General features: G+C 32.2%; 1 protein-coding gene across 1 annotated transcript; it reads right to left on the reverse strand.

Annotated features, from left to right (window-relative positions):
• Window positions 1-6,442: 6,442 nt before the first annotated feature.
• LOC136275149 (short-chain collagen C4-like) lies at window positions 6,443-15,609 on the reverse strand. Its single transcript, XM_066083478.1, has 3 exons — window positions 15,126-15,609; window positions 7,351-7,419; window positions 6,443-7,072 (listed from the first exon to the last, which is right to left on the reverse strand). Exons 1-3 carry the CDS (start codon window positions 15,412-15,414, stop codon window positions 6,615-6,617), a joined length of 816 nt encoding a protein of 271 aa, XP_065939550.1. The 5' UTR covers window positions 15,415-15,609; the 3' UTR covers window positions 6,443-6,614.
• Window positions 15,610-20,866: the final 5,257 nt, after the last annotated feature.

Consider the following 20,866-nt stretch of genomic DNA (forward strand, 5'->3'; position numbering starts at 1 on the left):
ATTGATCGCGTAAGATTAGAAATCTACAGTATTTACAATTTTACTCTTTGCCCTTTTTTGTTACTGTATATCGACAACTTCGAATTCATGTAAATCGTTGATAACTTATCTACAAAGAAGCATTTTCTTTAACGTTGGTCAGAAGTCAGAAGTTTTTCTTTTTAGGGCTGGATGCTCGTTGCTTTTTTTTATAGACTGTATTGATTTTCTTATGAAAAAAAAGCTTTATAAAGGAATACAAAACTTGTAAAGCTAATAAATGTTTACTTTCTTTTTACGAATATGTAATTCAGTCTCCTTAATACGTAAGCATGACATGTGGTGATAACGAACACTGTTCAAAATCTAAAGCCCAAAGAACATACCGGCATACAAATCAAAAGCAGAACAAACAAGGACCTCTAAAAATATTAGAGGTAGGATCAGATGCCATGGAGGATTGAGCATTCTCTGCTGGCCGGTGTGCTCTTTGTCATAATCGGGAGAACGGAAAAATCCGTAGACAATTAGGTGTGTATTTAGGATCTAATAATAAGTATGAAGAGCGTCAGTCAGCATCCGACTCAGTGTAAGATTATAGTTGCTGACCAGGTCGTATCGATCATAGAACTGACGAAAAGATGATTTCAGTCGAGACTGTTGGAAATCCTGTTCTATCAACTTGTTTCTGAGTAGCTTGCCTTGCATTAGAAACTGTTCATACGTAGAGCATTACTTTGCGCATCGAATTAACTGAGAGACAAAAAACTCCAAATATCATTTAAACTCAAGTACAATTCAAATTATGAATTTATTATTTTTGTATTGTGGAAAGCAACAAATCGTCATTTAAAAAACAAACTAAATCATAAAAAAAACCTGTAGGAATTCTTTAGTTGTCTTACTCTTGATCTCCACAACAATACAACTTGTCGCTGTAAGAAAAAATGATGGCTGGTTTAAGTAGGGACCATAAGGAATTCAACATCGTGTATATGAATAAGTCTATTCATCGGAACTAATTTTGATTTATGCCATTTCAAAACATACGTGTTTGACGGACAAATTAGAAATTAGAATTAGAATAATATATTTTTATTTGGTACAGACAGCACAAGTAAGGTATGTGCCGTCCTGATATGGTGGACAGGCTAATGACCCACAAACTGCTTTCACTGGGTAAAACATTTTCCCGTTTTCATCACGTTGTCCAGCAAACAAGGCTTCAGGATGCTCGTCTAAACATATATACTGCGTAGCAGCGCTAGCATTATAATAACCCGCGACAAGGTACCCGTGGTACTGCATACTCCAGCTATCGTAGCAAGATGATTTACCAGGAATCATCAGAACGCTTGACTGAACAGTGCTACGACAAACACTGCAAGGAAGGTCGTCACCGTTGTGATGGCCAAACTCAGTGGAGTCGTATTCTGAACCATACATGTATGCATAATGTGAAGTAAACTTTGTAATAAGGTCTGGGTCACGTGGAAGACATACGAATTCAGCGGCTGCTCCCGGGTGTCCATACCAAGAACCCCCAGCAAACCCTGATAAATAAAATAATTGGAAACGTAAAACAATTCATAATTGCTCTTTTTACAAGTTTAAATGATGGAATGCATTTGCTGTTTAAGGTTGAAATGCATGTAAAAAAAACTTCCAGAAGGAATATAATAGACAAATGGTCTTTCGGTATTATCAAATATTTTGCGTTTAGATCAAGAACATGTCATAATGATGTGCGTTTATTGTAGTATTGAATTAACTACTATCTTCATCCTTGACCAGTTGACTACTCACAAATGCTGAAAAGCAATACATTGCAAAAAAACAAGTTTGACTTTTATTAAATTTTAAAATAAACCTGAGTAAATAAGTTCACTGTTGTTTCTAGGACAGACCTCTCGTCCCCATCGTGTGAATATTCCACCAGCTTTATGTCCAAAAATATAAACATAAACTCATTAAATTAATTGTCTAGAACTTTATTAAAACGATAACCTAATTATGAGCAAAGAAAGCAAAACAAATAAAAAATGTTAAGAAAGCTAACAAAAAGGATGTAGTCATTTACAAACGAAAAGCACTTGAAATTTAACACTTCGATAGTATTTTAAAGTTATTGCTGAATGCATGATGTATCAAATAATTGTAAAATACTTAAAGAATAATTTAAAATTGTTTGACTTATTTCTTTGCGTCTAAAATATTCTAAAATTGATCTAATAAATGAATCAATCTATATGATTTATGGCAATGAATAATGCATTATAACTAAACAATAAATATACAAATCATCAATTTCCTTTTTTTTAAAATGCATTCAATCCAATCTAAGATAAAAACATATTGTCGATAATGAAGTGAACAAACCATTGCTTTTAGTCATCAAAGTCTTCTGTTTGGCTGACAGATCGGTGTATTTGGTCGACAGTTCTGTGTATTTGCCAGACTGTTCCGTGTATTTGGTAGACAAATCGTTGTATTTGGCGACCACATCGTTGTATTTAGCAGTCAGATCAGAATGTTTAGAAATTACATCCTCCATCTTTCTCTCTAGCTCATGAATCTGAGACTGAACTAGAGCTGGATCGTTTAGTAAAAGCCTTTTTTCTGCAATTACTTGTACAAGGAATATTATTAGAAAAATCCACACCATTATTGTTATTACCAAGTATATAACAGCTGTTCACGTTTGTAACCTTCACACGAATGTCAACTACTAAAGTGCATTGCAAAACTATACGTCAACAATCTCATAATAGATTTTATATTTATAAGTGATGATTATTCTTATTTTTTTTAGGGACCAAGATTTCTAAAGTTATAGTGACGTGTGGTGATAACGAACAGTGCCCAAAATTAAAGTTCCAAAGAGAAATAACAAAACAGTCTATCTTTGTAGTTAGAATATGGGACCATGGTAAATTTTGTGGATTAAATAAAATTGGCATATTTTTAATTAAAGTTAATCGCAATGTCAGAATTTCATCTAAAGGACACTATCAAATCCTACTTAAATTTTGCATGTAACATTGTTTTAAAGATGACATAGATTTTTGAACAAAGTTTTGATTTGCTTTCATGGTTATGTTACACATTGAAAGACTTTAAGAATGAAAAATGACAATAACAAACTCTCAACAATCTCAAAATAAAACGAAATACAAATTCAAAGCAGAGCAACACGGACCTTTAAAAAGATACAGGTAGGATCAGGTGCCTAGGAGCAGTAAGCATCCTCTGCTGACCGGTCACACCCGCCGTGCGCCAAATGTAATATGTGGTATGTGTATATCGCAAATGGGCGATTAATAACAACAGATCAGAAAATTAATGAAAATGACTTTTATCAACCTTTTGTTGTTAAAATTTTGGTTTTTTCAATTTAGATTGTATGTAGTAATTTAATTCAATATATCATTTCTATGCAATAGATAATATATAGATTCTTACGGAAGAATTCATTTAGAAAGTACATACTATACGATTCAATTTAATTGCAATTACTACAATTGCCTTTCTGGCATTGGGTATTAATATTAAATAAACAAAAGTTATTTAACACATGTAAATAGTATGGCTTCATTCAAAGAATTCGTGCGAGACTGTAAATTATTATTTATGAAATCATAAAACATTAGATTTCTTTTGCAGAAAGTAACAAGTTTATTCTTTAGATGTATATTAAAATATTTCCATTGCCTATTTTTAAAGTCTATAAATATTGTTTAATAAAATGGAAAACATATTTATATGATTGGCGTTTATACTTACAATTATCATATAAATTAAAATTCACTTTATCAATTAAAATGTATCCTTAAATTAAGACATTTTCATCTTTGGAAATGAAATACCGAAAATTGTCTAGCGAAGATACGATAACTTGGTTACTATTTATAGATTTGACCTACAGAACAGTTGCTATAGACGATGCTTTATATACAAAATGTTATCAGTGACACAAAAAGATATGGTAAACTAAAGACCAATAGAAAATTCTTACAAGTGAACACGTTTTACCTTATGAATGTTATAGTCAAGTTATTTTTCTTGAAATGTTTATACCTTGAGAACAATTCTTACGTCTGTGGTCAGAGCCATTCTTTTTAATTTCAAATGAACGACTAATATTTATTGCAATATTTGAACCAATGATTATTACTTGACTCCATTGATAATTTGAATAATGACTAATTGGTTATTTGTTGATTGAATAGTTCGATTCTATTGATTATTATTGTCATTGATTGATATTGATTTATTGAACAGTTGTTTTTTATTCACTGATATATTGTTCAGCCAAATACAGCCAAATACCTGCTCACTTCCCTAGTCTCAATAAACTTGCTATTTATACTAAAGAACACTGTTGCCGTTCTGTACGAAGATAACCAGTTGTTATAGAAACTGCGTTTTTCATATGTAATTGCTTGAAGCATTATCGTACATAAATCATTACTTTTGAATTTAATCCGCTTTTTGTTGATTTATCTGAGATAGTCTGATTATGAAGACTAAGTACTGAAAGCTTATGATGTTAATTTAAAAAGGGTTCATAAAGTTAAGACTGACATTGAGCTCTTTTACCTTTTAAAGGTTATTTTCCAGATTAAAAGAACAAAGAATTGATGTCACATCAATGTTTGAATTAAGAACTAGAAGCTAAATGGAATTTAAACGGATTGTAGGTGTCTTGACTCCGACATTTCGTCTGATGAAGATCAGGAAATGATCTTTTAGTGTTACAAGTTATATCTATAAATATTATCACTTATCATCAAAGTTTGAATTAATTGAACAATTCTACTAAGATTTGCTTGTTATTAGTTCTGAAATACATATGTACATTCTGTAAGTAACTGACTCTATTCTTAGTGATATTTTAGATATGGAGGGTAGGAATGTTGACACAAATTACAATGTCTTTTAAAAATTTATTACAGTCAATCAAAATATTAAGAGAGCATAAAAAGGCTTTGGTGCAGGGTTTCTTTTAACAATGTCGAAAAGTTGTGGGTTCTCATTTAATTTATTTAACTTCACCAGGAAATGGGATGCTAATGTGATGGAGAGATTACGTCAGCTTTATAAAGAAAATGAATTTCTTATTTGCAGAAAGTGTTTCTTAACCTTGTTTTAATGTGATATAGGGTTACAAATATTGACAAAGGAAATATGTGATATAATTGAAAGTCGAAAACAACAAAGGGTAACATAACAAAAATGTTTTATACAAAAGGATTACAAGGAGGTAAATATTTCAATCTTTATATTTTGGTATCTTTTTTTTCTTTCACTATGCCTTGGATCATTAAGAACAGAAAACAGATACTATTCAGTTATATTTTTGGGGATCTTTGCAGAGAACATCTAGTTCTCTAAATACAATAAGTTGATTAATTTTAATCATTTTTAATCGGAAAAGATGATAATATTTTTAATTTATCTAAATATGTAGTTTTGCTACTGTGAATGAACCTATCATTGATAAAATGTCGATGTTAAACATAATCGTTATTTTTTTTTAATTGGCTTATATAATAAGGCACCCAACAAATGTCATAATATATTAGTACTTTTACTTTTGCGCTAATTTTTTTATTATTATATACAGACGACTTCGAATTCATGTAAATATTTTATAACCTATCTGATGAACAAAAAGCATGCACTATCTTGAAGCATTTGTCATGAGCTGCAAGCATTTATTAATTAGTTTTTTATAGGACAGGATGTTCATTACCACGTATTAAGAGCTATATGAAGAAATAGGAAAATGTAAAAATTGTAAGGCTTGATTATGTTTCATTTCTATTTACGAGTTGGTAATTTGTTGACCATCCAGTCTTCTTAATACGTAAGAATATCATTCGAAATCAAGGTCTAGATTTAATTATGAATTTATAGTTGGTAATTTGGAAAGCAACACAATATTGATTTGAAACGGCACCCCTTATTTAAAGCTTGTTTTTGATTTACATGTGGAACATTGCAATTGCATGTTGATCATTCCTTTCATAGTAATACTTGTAAAACATTTTGCGTGGCTTGTAAATTTTGCGCATATAAAGAAACTAAATTGAAAAACTGTACTATTTCTTTAAGATGGAATGGGCACCTCAATAGTGTGTCGAATATCCAATAAAAATAAACAATAACATTTAGCATATTGTTATATTTCTTTTCTTTCCTAAAATTGTTTCTTTACAGGTAGCGCAATGGGTAAGATCGTTAACTCCGAATCTGTAAGTCATGAGCTCAAATCCCGCTGGTACATTTATAATTTTTACCTTTCCAAAAATTTATAAAACATTTTTTAGTTAAATATTTTTAAATTCTAAAATGGTGAAAGTATTTTGATTATCATGTACCTTAACCCAGATTATTATCGACAAGGGTCCCATACCATCTTAATTCTCAATCTTCACAATAATACAATTAGTCTCTATAATGGAAAATTGTGACTGAATTTTAGTGAGGAACATCAGAGATATGGTATACACTATGGTAGAAATGGAATACGACTTAGTCTACTGATTTCGAATCCACTTGATTTATATCATTACAAAAACATACGTATGAATGGCGAACGCCACAAATTAGAAACTTTACATAAAATATTTTTATTTCGTACACACAACACATGTAAGGTAAGTGCCATTCTGATATGGTGGACAGGCCAATGAACCACACACTGCTTCCACAGGGTAAAACATTTTCCCGTTTTCATTCCGATGTCCTGCAGTCAAGGCTTCAGGATGCTCGTCTAAACAAATATATTGGGTTGCAGCTTTATAAGCATAATGTCCTGCGACAAGGTACCCGTGGTACTGCATACTCCAGTCACCGTAGCAAGAGGATTTACCAGGAATCATCAGAACGCTTGACTGAACAGTGCTACGACAAACGCTGCAAGGAAGGTCGTCACCGTTGTGATGGCCAAACTCAGTTGAGTCGTATTCTGAACCATACATGTATGCACAATGTGACGTAAACTTTGTAATAAGGTCTGGGTCTCGTGGTAGACACACAAATTCAGCGGCAGCTCCAGTGTGGTCATACCAAGAACCTCCAGCAAATCCTGATTAATCAAAAATGAGAAATGTAAAATAATATACAATTACCCGATTTACATGAATACATGTGAATGATTTAATACTTCTACGTTTTAACGTTACACTTCTAACAAAAATATAATAAACAAATATTTTAAATTATCGAATAGTTTCCGTTAAAATCAAGAACATGTCATAAGGCTTTTGTTGTAAAATTTAGATAACCACTTGTCTACTTCTCCGGATAAGCACAGCACAACAAGGAAACAAGTTTGTTAGAATTTTATTAAATTGTAACATATACCTGAGTAAATGCTTTCCGTGTTGTTCCTAGGACAATCCTTTCGTCCCCATCGAATGAATATTCCACCAGCTTAAGATGAAAAATTATAAACCTTAATACATTAACTATTCACAACTTTATTAAAATGATTAGGGACACCTTCATATTGTGACCAACTTCCTATCAAAATAAACGATAAAATCAAGTATAATATTATATAACTGTTTACCGCCATTATTGTTACTTAACGGGAAAGTGCTATTGATTTGAGCATTAGGTACGAATCTCTAAGTCATGATTTCGGAACCAACTAGGTCTAGTACCTTTTCCTTTCCAAACTTTGGTCAAATATTGTGAAATTTAAAAATTCTAAAACGGTAGAAGTTTTTTGATATTTATGAACTTTTGTCCACATCAATATCGACAGATGTCCAATACCAACTTAAACAATATGCTAAATATGTGCCATTATGATACAGAAAGCTAAGGAAAATAAAGATATCTGATAAAAAGTAAAAAGTTATCAATCTAGAATCGTCATTTAGACAAGAATATGATTTAATAATTATTATTTTCATAAGATATCGGCGCTTCTGATTGGTCGAAAAAATTCTTTGATACCTGCATCAATAAAAATTTTCGCCGGATCTATTTTTCTCATCTGTTCTGATTTAACACTATTTATAGAACGGGAATATCCAAGATAAAAACTGTCAAAAGAATGTAAAGTTGTGGCTGTTTAAAATAAAAGCATACAAAATACAACTTTATAAATATAACAAATTAAAATTTAACCTTCAGAAATAATCAATACACATGATTTAATTCACTAAATAGAAAATTAAGCGTCTTCTCACGATTTCGTCTGCTTGAGATCAACGATCAACATTTACGGCGAGGCTTGCTGTTCCATTTCCCAGGAATGATTATAACAAACATATAGGCATATACGCTTTCACAGTAACAGTGCTGTTCAAATTTGGTAGCGATGTGTTTTAAATCAACACACGTACATGATTGGTTATCAGAATAAGCATGTTTTTTTTATTGCTTGTCAAGATTTTTTGAATGAAGATAATACGTACTTGAATATTTTTTCTTATTTCCTTAATATTTCTTAATATAACAAAACAATTTAAAACTTGATTGTTATATCTTTCGATTTCAAGCTTACATGCAATTATTTAAATGATACACACATGTGCATTCCTAAAATAAAATGAAACTAGATGCTGTCATTAGACAGTAATACCCGCACCATGTGTTTGCCCCTAAATAACACTGTTTTGTACCAGTTTAATTAAAAATGAAGGCTATATGCAAGCTCCGGTAATACAATTAAAATTTATAATTTCATAACTGAAGGATGAGATCCCTTCACATATGATAATACACATCGTGACATGAGCAGCACTTTATGTGCAATTTGGGGTAGAACTGTTTGCATTGAATTTTCAGTTAATCAATAATCTTAACATTGTATGTCATAGAAAGTATAATGGTCTATATAATTATTACAAACAAAATTAAAAATCAAATTATGCCCCCTCCCCGTGGCGGTTGCCGGTTTTAGATTTGCTTCTGTGTGCCTACATGAACATCATCGTGTGCACAGATTTAGAGAAGGGGTGGGAGTGAGGGGTCCAGACCCCCCTCCCCATGAAAATTCATTTATATCAATTGTAAAAGTACCAAAAATACACCTTGGACCCCAATGCTCTTACAGACATGTAAACGCTCAAACCCATTGCGCTTAAATGTTAGGTAACATTATTTGGGGGGTAAATATTTAATCAATATTTGATATACTTTATTGCTTATCTCAATAGAAAGTATACATGTACATCACAATATGCAGGTGTCCTGCACCACCTTAAAGCTGTTATTTACCTAATAAAATAGTGCAAGTGGATTTGAAGAATATGTCATAAAAATACATGCATGTTACAAATCAATGATCTTTGTCTGAAGTTACGTACACAACACAGGTCTGCATGTCTCATTAGCGGGTACTAGTTTTACCCAGCTCTTCGATTAGATGGGTTCACGTGTATACATACATGGGTGTTGCTAAAACGCGGAACGGAAAACGGAACGGAAAGCGGAACGAAAGGGAAAACGGAAAATCTTATCTAATGTTATTTACCTCATAGATTTGTTAATCATGCTAAAACGATATACCTTATGTACCTTTTTATTTATTTTTTTTGAAAGATTAGCAATATTAGATTATTTATTCAAGAATATTTATTTCCTCAAAATTAACAGTACATGCATTGACCACTATATTCTGTCCCAAAATATCCTCGATTCACTTTTTGCTGTATATTTATATATACCTCAGGGTTCAAGCGATTCTCTTTTATAGTCTGTCCCAAGATATTTATGCTGCACATTTGGACGATTTTTAATAAAAATACACTTACCTGTGAAAGAAGTGCAATTGAAATAGTTGAAAGGGATATTTTCCAAGATAATTTCATTGACACATTATCATCTTTCACTCGGAAAAATTCAATGGAACGAAAACAGATTCCTTACGGAGATTTATAATGGGGAATGTTTACATCTTTTCTCCATTCGGAATACACTCGGAATGCATCGCGTAATATTTCAACGTTATCATCCGGGCTCGCTGCAATGCAAAATCTCCGTAGACATCACATTTTTTAGCATTGTATTGAAACCTAATAAGCTAACAGGGGCGTTTTGACTGAGAAATCTTGGAAATGTTTCATACTTTTGAATGAACATCGTTTGAATCCTGAGGTATTTATAAATATTAAACAATTAAGCCAAACGTGAATCCAAAATATCCTGGGACAGAGTATAGAAGCATTACACATTCTCATTATTCTTTCTTTAAAACGTCCTCTCTAGCTTATCAGCTGGTATAAATACACGGCTAAAAACAAAGAAGTCTACGGGGTTTTGCATTTCAACAGACCTGGATTATAGTGTTGAAAAATTGTGCAAGGTATTCTGAGTGTCTTCCAATGGAGAAAAGATGTCAACATTTTCCATTATAAATCGTCCAAATGTGCTGCATGAATATTTTGGGATCGACATACTATAGTCCCAATATATAATCGTAAAATCAAATTAGGCAACGTCTAGAGCTCTCTATTCGGATCATATGTATATAGCTGCTGGAATAAACAACTGCTTAGTAATGCAAACGTAAACAAAATTGCATTGCTAAAAATACTAGTTTCACAAATTGCTAGTTTCACAAATTACCGGGTATATTTTAATGTTTTCTGTATTTTAATTTTTAATGTCGTCAGTCCTACGGGTTTTTTTTCTTCCATCTCAATGATACTGTATCGTCTGTATGATAAAAGATCGTCTAGAACACCGGCAATTCAATTTTGATGTAAGTATATACATGTACATCATCATATTTGAAATATAAAAATACTCAAAACACGCATAAAACGCTTTCACTAACTGCGGACGTTACGCTAATATGCCAGCAATACCAAATAAGAAAAATAAGTAAAAAGTTATAGCTAATTTACTTGTTTAATCATGTAAATGTTTCAGAATTCGTATACATTTGATTTTTCCGTTTCGTACTCAACTAAAGCCGAATGAATACGATGCTATAATTGATAGACATTCATATGAATATTAATAAGATAACAACATGTTGATAATCATTCATTAGATATAAATAAAAGATACAAAGTAAATCGTTTCTGGCCAGTCTATACCCTTTTTAAGCGATAAACGTGATGCTATTTTCCATTCCGTTCCGCTCTCCGTTCCGTTTTTCGTTCCGCGTTTTAGCAACACCCATACATACATGTCTGTGTTTTCCGTATGCAGAAAAGGATTAGGCCCCTAGTTAAGATCAGCTAAAGGAATTTATTATTGTGTTTTAATTGGATTATCATTATGATTTTGACCAATTTAGGTAAGCATAATACATGAGTAGCGCAATATAATGAGATGCCAGCATGCATATATAAATTCTACTTTCACTTTCTAAATGTGATCTCCCTTTGACAGCATACTGTATCATCATCTTTTAATATTTAAATACGCTTATCATCGTTACCTATCCTATCGCATTTGTAAAGTTTCTGTCATTTTAGTTGCAAAAGTTATTTTTTTCATTTGTCAGACTGCATGATCATGCACTATTGAGTTGACCCCATTTTGACCATGCATGTATAAACAATTTCTTATTAAATTTGTGTATTACATGTAAGTAGGTGTAGACACTTATCATTTTTATATGAGTTATAACAGGAAGGAAGGAGTATTTCTTTCCTAATGTATTATAATGCATCAAATACAATAGAGGTCATGACCTTATGGGACTGTTCTGACCCAACGAAACAGGAAAATACAAAATATCTTCTAATGTCATTATGCATGCATGATGCATCAAATGGTGTAAAGTACATTAATGACCCCCATGTGTTGTCTTTAACCCCCCAACCCCCATAATAATGTATTTTATCTTATTCATATGTTATACAGTAGTATTTGATCCATGTGGGTAATTCCTAGCCTAATGATATGTCACTGCTTTGTTTAGGAGACTTAACAATTGCCCGAAATAGGCGAATACACATGGAAGTGATGCATATAACATTTTGTTTATAAATCTTAAAAATTGAATTAAGCAATTTCCAAAATGTTAATCACAAGAGAAAAAGCAATCTAGAAATGATTTAAAATGTGCTACTGTACACATGTAAGAATGTATTAAGAAGACTGAATCCTTTTAACCAGATTAGATTGGGAGGGGGGTGAATGTGGATATAAACATTTATAATTTGAATAATTTATTGTTATTAATTTTAACTTGTCAATGAATACTACTTATTGATCCCAAGGTAGAAATATGACCTCTGATCATATCTCAATAGATCATTTGTCAATTATGCAAGGTGTAATATAATTTTTTTAAGAATAAAATTTTTTACCAGTTTATGTAAGTTTTTAGACACCCAAATTATATTTTGATTTTAATAGATCATTCGACAAGGGGGGGGGGGGACAGTTTATATTTGAGTTTGTTTGGGAGTGGGGGTTCCAAGTCATATATTTGACAATTTTTTAATGTAATTTAAAATAAGACTAAGCCATACTACAGTCATGAACATGAATAGTATAGAAAAAAACTAATACATATACATGTATATATACATAGGAAGTATTACAAAACAGATGATTGATCTATATCTGTGTTCTTAAATTGATCGATCATATATCATGTACATATTATATTATTGTTTCTTTGTTCAAGGCATTTAAGATGGTATGTAGGTCATGATCCCAAGTGCTCTTCCTGAAATTATTAAATATCATAAAAACCATCCCCACCTTAATCCAAAGATATTATTCCTCCTTAGGTCATGCAGGCGCATCAGATCATTATGGCATGTAAGTCATGACCCTAAGGGGTCATCCTGACCCCCTTAGAATCAGAAATTGTCAATTATCTTTAAATTATTGATGTTTGATGATCCTATCTCTATTTAATCTTTATTATTAAGTCTCCCGAATGAAATTTGAACACTTATTGTTTTTGTACGGTTCTTAATACATGTATTATTATTCTTCATCTTCTTTTTCTTCTTTCCTGCTCTGAACTTGTTTCTTAGAGATGGCTGAACAGAATTGTACAAAACTCTAGGATATGATAGGCCTGCATATCTAGTTGTGCACCCTGGTTTGATTTTTCTCATTTTGGGTTAGACAACCACTTTTTGGGGGAGGGGTGTGTCAAAAGGGTGTGGGGTCTAACATTGAACCTTGTAGGAAGAATCGTAGACTCTATTGTAAATGGTAACTTGAAAACGGACAAAGATAATAATATAGGGTTTTCATAATCATATATTGGCTGTTACTGGCAATATATAGGGTTTATTAGATCTGACCCCTGGGGTCATCCCCACCCCCCAGGAATTTGAAATTACTATATATCTCAGAAACTGTTATAATCATGACCCCTAAACCATATATATTCATGTTTCTGATGTCAAGGGGCATCAAATGTTATGTAGGTCATGGGCCCTGTGGGTGGTCCTAACCCCCTCAAACAGCAAGTCCCTTAATATCTTCAAAACAGTTGAGATCCCCACCCTTAAACCATATATATTCTTGTTCCTTGTGTTAAGAGGCATCAAACGGTATGTAGGTCATGGGCCCTGGGGGTGGTCATGACCCCCCTTGAACAGGAAGTGCACGAATATCTCGAAAACGGTTGAGATCCCCTACCCCTAAACCATATATATTCTTGATCCTTAAAGGGCATCAAAAGGTATGTACCGGTAGGTAATGGGCCTCAGGGTAAATTTAATTTTTCAAAACCGTAATGCACATCTATGGAACAGTTCCTATCATATCCCAAGATATGATGTGTCTATCCATTAAATCATAAAAGGATTTCTAGGATCTATGTTTTTTTGAAGTGATAAACGTCAATTTTCTGCTACTTTTTGACTCCCTGGATGAAATTTAAATTTTTAAAACCTTACTGCACATCTATATAACAGTCCCTATCATATCCCAAGATATGATTGTCTATCCATTAAATCATAAGAGGAGCTCTTGGATCAATGTTTTGTTTTTTAGTAATAAACGTCAATTTTCTGCTACTATTTGACTCCCTGGATGAAATTTAAATTTTTAAAACCTTATTGCACATCTATAGGACAGCCCCAATTATATCCCAAGAGATGACATAGCTACTCCAAAAGTTGTAAAGGAGTTCTGGGAACCATATTTTTTTGGCCAAAAATGTCATTTTTTGTTGCCCACTGATCCCCTTAATAAAAAAAAAATTCTGGAACCTGATCACGCCTCAATATGACACCCCAATCATATTCTAGAAGATCATTTGGCTACTGCCAAAAAAAAATGACGTTTTTGAAACCAGTTTTTTTGTAAAAAAAAAAAACGTCATTTTTCAGCCATTAAATGCCCCCCAGGACAAAATTGAAAATTCCGAAACCTTATTGTGCATCTGTAGGATACCCTAAAACATATTCCAAAAGATGATTTGTCTACTGTTGAAAATGTAGGAGGAGTTCGAGGAAGAAGGTTTTTTGTGGAAAAACGTCATTTTTTACCAATTATTTGACCCCCAGGACTAACAGAGAATTTTTGAAACCTTTTTACAAAACAACATGATACCCCAAATCAAACTCCAAGAGTTCAGTTTGCTGGTTTATAAGATGTAAGAGCAGTTTGAGAAAGTAAAACGTGACAGACGGACGGACGGACGGACGGACGGAACAGGGTAACAACAATATACCCGAACTTTCTTTAGAAAGTGCGGGTATAATTAGTGAATTTCAAGTAATGTACATGCACTAGATCGAGGAAAAAGACTAAGATTTCTTCTTAAATTATAAACGTTCCGTTTATAAATTTATGATCAGCAGCGAAAATTAAAATTCATTTCTTAAAAGGTAGCCTCATCGATCCATGCATGCTTCCATTGAATAATTTTGTGTAGTCAGGCAAGCTTTTTGGAAAGGTATTACTTGTGCAATTAAAACATTTAAAATATACATTTTTAGATTGTCAACATTTAAAGCTTTTAGTGAGTGTATTAGTTATGAAATATTAGTAAAATACTTATATCTCTAAAACGATTTGGAATCTGCGTATAAAACATACTATACTGATCTTTTGAATGACTTTATCGATATGATCTTTGACAATAAATAACGTAACATAACTCAACAATGATATATACAAATCATATTTTTTTTAAAATTGCATTCCAATCTAAACTATAAGAAATGGTTGATACTAAAAAAAGAACAAACCACTGCCTTTGGTCAGCAAAGTGTTGTATTTGGTGGATAGATCATTGTATTTGGTGGACAGATCCGTGTATTTGCCAGACTGTTCAGTGTACTTGGTAAACAAATCGTTGTATTTGCCGATCACATCGTTGTATTTGGCAGCCAGATCAGAGTTTTTAGTCACCACATCCGCCATCCTTCTCTCAAGCGCAAGAATCTGGGACTGAACTAAAGCTGGATCGTTCAGTAAAATTCTTTTCTCCGCAAACACTTGTAGAATAAATATTATCAGAAAAATCGAGACCATCATTGTTGTGATTTGGTAAAACAGCTGTTTACGTTTGGTAATCTTCACACGGACAACAAATACCGCTGCACTTTGTTTTTTTCAGTGTAATTAATTCACTAGTTCACTGAAGTGAAACATTTGTGCATAAGGTTGGTAATATTTCAGTTCCTTTATCAAAAACGTTACACAAACGCCAAGAAAATTAATGAAATTGTCATTTATTTAAAATGCAACAGGAACTCATAATAGATAAACAAATCAGTAAAGGGAAGATCACTCTTACACTATATATTGCCTATGAAACTATGACACATTATCCTCCCCAGTGTATCAAATTACAATAATATACAAATAAAACAAACCGCTATCAAAATGATAGAACAATGTACAAAAGAGGTAGCAGACAGAATCGTCTACAGTAAAACCTAAACGTTAGTGCTCACTGCCACCCAACGTGAACTTGTTGAAAAGAAATACACCATAGCAAAAAGTAAAAACCCTGTTTGTTTGAAATAAAATGCTCAAGAGTCACCTATAATGTATCAATGAAAGATGTAACAAGGGGGTGGGTTCATATCTTACACATAACGGAAAAAATTGTATGACAATTTTGAAAAGACTAGAAACAGCATAAGATTATATTAATATCTGAATTGTTGCTGTAGAATGATCAAAATTGAAGTAAGGCACGTTAATAGTGACCACCAAGAGTAGAACATTTTTACAATTGGATATGGCGACAAATAATAAACTAATAAATTATACACATATAAACACAAACCAAAAACCCCAAAACTGAATAGAAAGTAATATCTATGTACAAACATGTATATTATTTATACATAAGTAAAATTAAGACTCTGATACAGCAGATAACTCTGACCTATATATGTAGTAAGATAGCTCCATCCCTTCAAAGTAATCCTCCGAAGAAAAAAAACACCCCAAAACACTATAAACATACAAGAAGATTCCCAAGTGAAATATCCGGTTTAATGAACTTTTTAATTGCGTCTTAATTCCATCTCCCATCTTTTAAACAGACTTTTCAGAGCACCCCATTCTTGCTGCATAAGTCGCTACAACAATATAAAAACTATCCCCCTTGTATAACTTTAGATGAAGTCCAATAAAAGATACTGCGAAACTCATCTGTTTTGTGACAAAAGAATATGAAACAGGGTGTCCGTCTCTAAATGGAAACAATGGATTTGAATAATATCCAAATGTGTGTGTACAAAAGTAGAGCTTGAACTGACATTTTGCTAAATTCTGAGAAGCATCACAACCAGAGACCTAAATAACATTGTTTACTTATTTCTCTGATCATAACAAACCATGGTAGGAGTCTTGGGATGGCAGTGTGTACAAACACTCTTTTGTACTGTGGCAGTTTTTGTATTGTATATTGGAAACAAGTGCCTAATTCCTACTTATAACTAAATGGTATCTTGGTATATTTTGTTCATTTTAAATATTTTAGATATCATAGTATTAAATAAAGATTTTCTGTAAAAATAACATAATCATGCACTATACATGTATCTGGGTTTTTTCCAGGGTCAAGTGTTATACAAATTAATATTGTCATAATTGCAATTGAGGGTTTAACTGTCAAATTTACTTGAATTTGAGTGTCAGTAATAAAACTGGTTATATATTAATTAATTAAAAAACTAATAAAGATACGAACACTGATGAATAATTATGTATCTTTTTCATCTTTATGTTCTGCATATGAAATGACTGAATTAAACAACAAACCTTGAACAATTAGAATATAGATATCTACGAGGGTTGTTCGGAAATTATTGAGACATTTACTATTATTTTCTTGGGAAAAAAGATAAACCCTTGAAATTTCACCAAAACATACACCAGGATAGAGTTTACCAATGTAAAAAATTTATTGTTCATAGCATGATTAGATCATTCCTGGTAAACTGACCAAATTGCCATCGCCCAGTTACCCGGCGCAACCTCAAACTTACTGCAACGTCATTTTAACGCTTCTTATTGATCCAATGCTTTAAACACCTAACAAACAAAGTGAAATTAGAATAAATTCTTCATTTCTCATATTTTGTTTACATTTCAAGATGTCAACATTCGTATATTCCCTCCATTCTTGATTTTTGTGGAAAAAAATCGGGTCATTTCTAACCGAAAGTCAAATTACTGTGAAATGTCTCCTACAGTGATTCTGTGTACATATTTTAGAACTATTGACATCAGTTAGTGTGTAAGAAGTAATTGATATTTAGTCACTTTGTCTGAATTCTAGCTAAACAATTAGTAAAAAAGACTATAAACTGAAGTTCTCTATCCCTTGCCATCGTATATTTTTTGTTAAAGCAATTGGGTGGCATTAAAAGGTCTTTTTTCCGAAATTTCCATCAATTTGATGTATATTCGCTGCGCCGCCTTGACGTCAAATTTCCATATACCGTCGTTTTCAAATTCCTATTGCTTGGTAAATATATCTGTACCATATCCGTATTACAACTCAAACACCAATGAAACTTAATCAAAAGTTAGTCACAATAAATAGCAAAATGAGCATATATAATCTGATTTCTTTTAGTATAAGCTGTAAGTTTGCGGACACTTAGATAGACGATGTTTTAGTTTTCTTACTCTCCGAGTTTATGCTTGCGCCGGGTACCCCGACCATCGATTTGTTAACTACCGTTGTAAACAAAATATTAAACATATTTTGAATATTACTTTCTTTAATTATTTGTTAAGGTTTCTTCAATGTTCATGCCAATTTTCACCCTAATTCGTTACTTAGAAAGGGAAATATCCGTGTTGTCTCAATAATTTCCGAACAACCCTCGTATATTCATGAATCTGAATGCATGATGAGTTGTCTTACTATGTTGCAACATATGAAAACTTCATCGGCATATTCTATAATTTTCGTTATTATGTAAAAGAAAAAGTAATGTGTAATCACACTAGCTTGGGAATTACATTGAAACACTACAACGACACAAAGATAGAAAAACCCCGGATGTGTGAATGAAGTTTTGAAAAACCTGGATGTTTTGTATTATAACAATAAAAGAAAGGCTTTAAATTGAGTTTTGGTTTTTTTTTATGTGAATAGGATATTGTTTTATACCTATACAATGTGATAAGATATTCTTTGGATCGATTATACTGACTACTAAACTAAGCAAATTCCTATAAAAATATATATATTTTCTTCACGATATAATTTCCACATTACGTTAAAGCATTGAAAGCAAATTCTAAACATTTTTTTGGAGTGACTAATATTTGTTTGTATATCGTTTTTTCTTGCATTTTGCATAATATTATTTCTAAAATATCGATATTCAACATGACCATAAATTGAGATTTTTCTAAATATTTTATATGGTTTGTGACTTTGAGCTAAATGAAATACCGTTAGTATTAAATTGGCTGTCAAATTAATGATTCTCCACAGTAATACATATTTTATCTGTTGTTGAAAAAGAAAATAAGCCAATGGATTAAAAGTTTTCCATTGAGGATACTAAAAATACTCGAGATTTGTGAAACAGTGTATCACAAATTTGAACAATTTTGATTTATACTATTTAAATAACAAACAACACTAAATAGATAACTAAATAGATTTGCTTGTTATTTATTTATTTGGTACACACAACACATGTCAGGTATCTTTCATTGTGGTATGGGGGGCAGGCTAAGGATCCACACACTGCTTTTACTGGGTAGAAAAGTTTTACATTGTGGTCATCTTGTCCTGCAACCAGACTTTCTGGATGCTCATCTAAGCATATATATTGAGATGCAGCTTTATGATTAACACTACCAGCAACGAGGTCCCCGTAATACTGCATGCTCTATCCATCGTAACAGGAGGATTTACCAGGAATCATCAGAACGCTGGACTCTTCCGTGCTCCGACAAACGCTGTAAGGAAGGTCATTACCTGCGTCATGGCCAAACTCAGATATATCGTATTCGATTTACAGTCAAGTCGTACACAGACCAACTCGTATACAGGTCAACTCGTATACAAAATTTTCCGCATAAAAAAATGAAAGTCAACTCGTATACATAAATTTCTGCATAAAAAACTAAAAGTCAACTCGTATACAAAAAATTCCGCATATAAAATAGGTGGTAAAAAAGAAATTCATAAGTGACTTTTATATTCAGTTTTCATTTTTCACTCATTATATGAATAAACAAATTTTTAACTTATAAATCAATGGTATATTACTTACAGTTCGTCGACAGGAAACACACAGGTGTTGTACCATGTTGAAAGAAGTTTGGGAAAGGATATATAAAAGCGGAAAGTTGGATATATTTTTTTCAAACAAAATAATGAGGAGTATCTTAATTAGCCTTTGAGAAGTCATCCGTTTGGAGAAGCAAGAAACACCGCGCTTGTTGTTTTAACAATTATTGTTTTGATGTGTAGAAATAATTAGCAACTAATAATGATCGGATTGACACAATTAATTATCGTTAATTTTTTGGTTGTAATTTCACATCGTTACCGAGTTTAATGATAATGCACAATTATACATGTATGAATTTTGCAATCTTTGTAATAGTTGATAACATCCATTTTATTCTTATATGTCGTTGAATTTCGATTTTGTTGTATACGAGTTGACTTTCGGTTAGGCAAACGGGAATTTTTTTTTGTATACGAGTTGACTTTCGTTTTTTTATGCGGAAATTTTGTATACGAGTTGACCTGTATACGAGTTGGTCTGTGTACGACTTGACCGGACACCTCGTATTCTGATCCATGCATGAATGTTGTTTTAAACTTTGTGGTTAGGTCCGGGTCACGTGGTAGACAAACGAATTCAGCGGCAGCTCCAGTGTGGTCGTACCAGGAACCTCCAGCAAATCCTTAAAAAATAAATAGTAAATAAATTCTAAATTAGAGCCATTTCAACAAGACGTCCATTTTGACTTCCGGTAGAATGTAACTATCGACCTCTTGCAATAATATTTAAAAAATGATGCTGGTTTGAAGTAAAAAATAACAGTTTAGTATGCACAGCGTAAGAGTAGACATTGTAATATATTTGTTAATTTATTTCATATTGACTGTTTTATCAATGTGTTGCAATAACAATAGAAAAACCTTTTTGTGGTTATTAAACTAATTTTTTTTTTAAATAAAATTCTATCTCAAAGTGATGTAACGAAATATGGGGCTGTGTTGCAACCACTATTGAAATAAAACCACTATTGAAATAAATTATTTCAATAGTGGTTGGGAATGTATTTCATTAGAAAAATCGCCTTGCAACCACTATTGAAATAAAACCACTATTGAAATAATTTATTTCAATAGTGGTTGCAACATGGGACCAGGGAGGCATGTTAACTGTTGTGAAGGGCTGTCCCGAGACAGGCTGTCCCGAGACACAGATTATTCTAACTAAGCAGAGTGTAGTGAAATTAATAGCATTATTGTAGGCTGGAT

Source organism: Magallana gigas, chromosome 4 (genome assembly GCF_963853765.1).
Source record: "Magallana gigas chromosome 4, xbMagGiga1.1, whole genome shotgun sequence".
In the NCBI taxonomy this organism is placed as follows: Eukaryota; Metazoa; Mollusca; class Bivalvia; order Ostreida; family Ostreidae; genus Magallana; species Magallana gigas.

What these genes read in the sequence shown, in the direction of transcription:
- LOC136275149 (XM_066083478.1), bottom strand. Translation starts at nt 15,414, where the DNA reads ATGATGGTCTCGATTTTTCTGATAATATTTATTCTACAAGTGTTTGCG. An exon ending in TTTGCTGACCAAAGGCAGTG is followed by an intron (nt 7,420 to 15,125) that starts GTTTGTTCTTTT and finishes TTTCATCTTAAG; the next exon opens with CTGGTGGAATATTCATTCGA. An exon ending in CACGGAAAGCATTTACTCAG is followed by an intron (nt 7,073 to 7,350) that starts GTATATGTTACA and finishes TTGATTAATCAG; the next exon opens with GATTTGCTGGAGGTTCTTGG.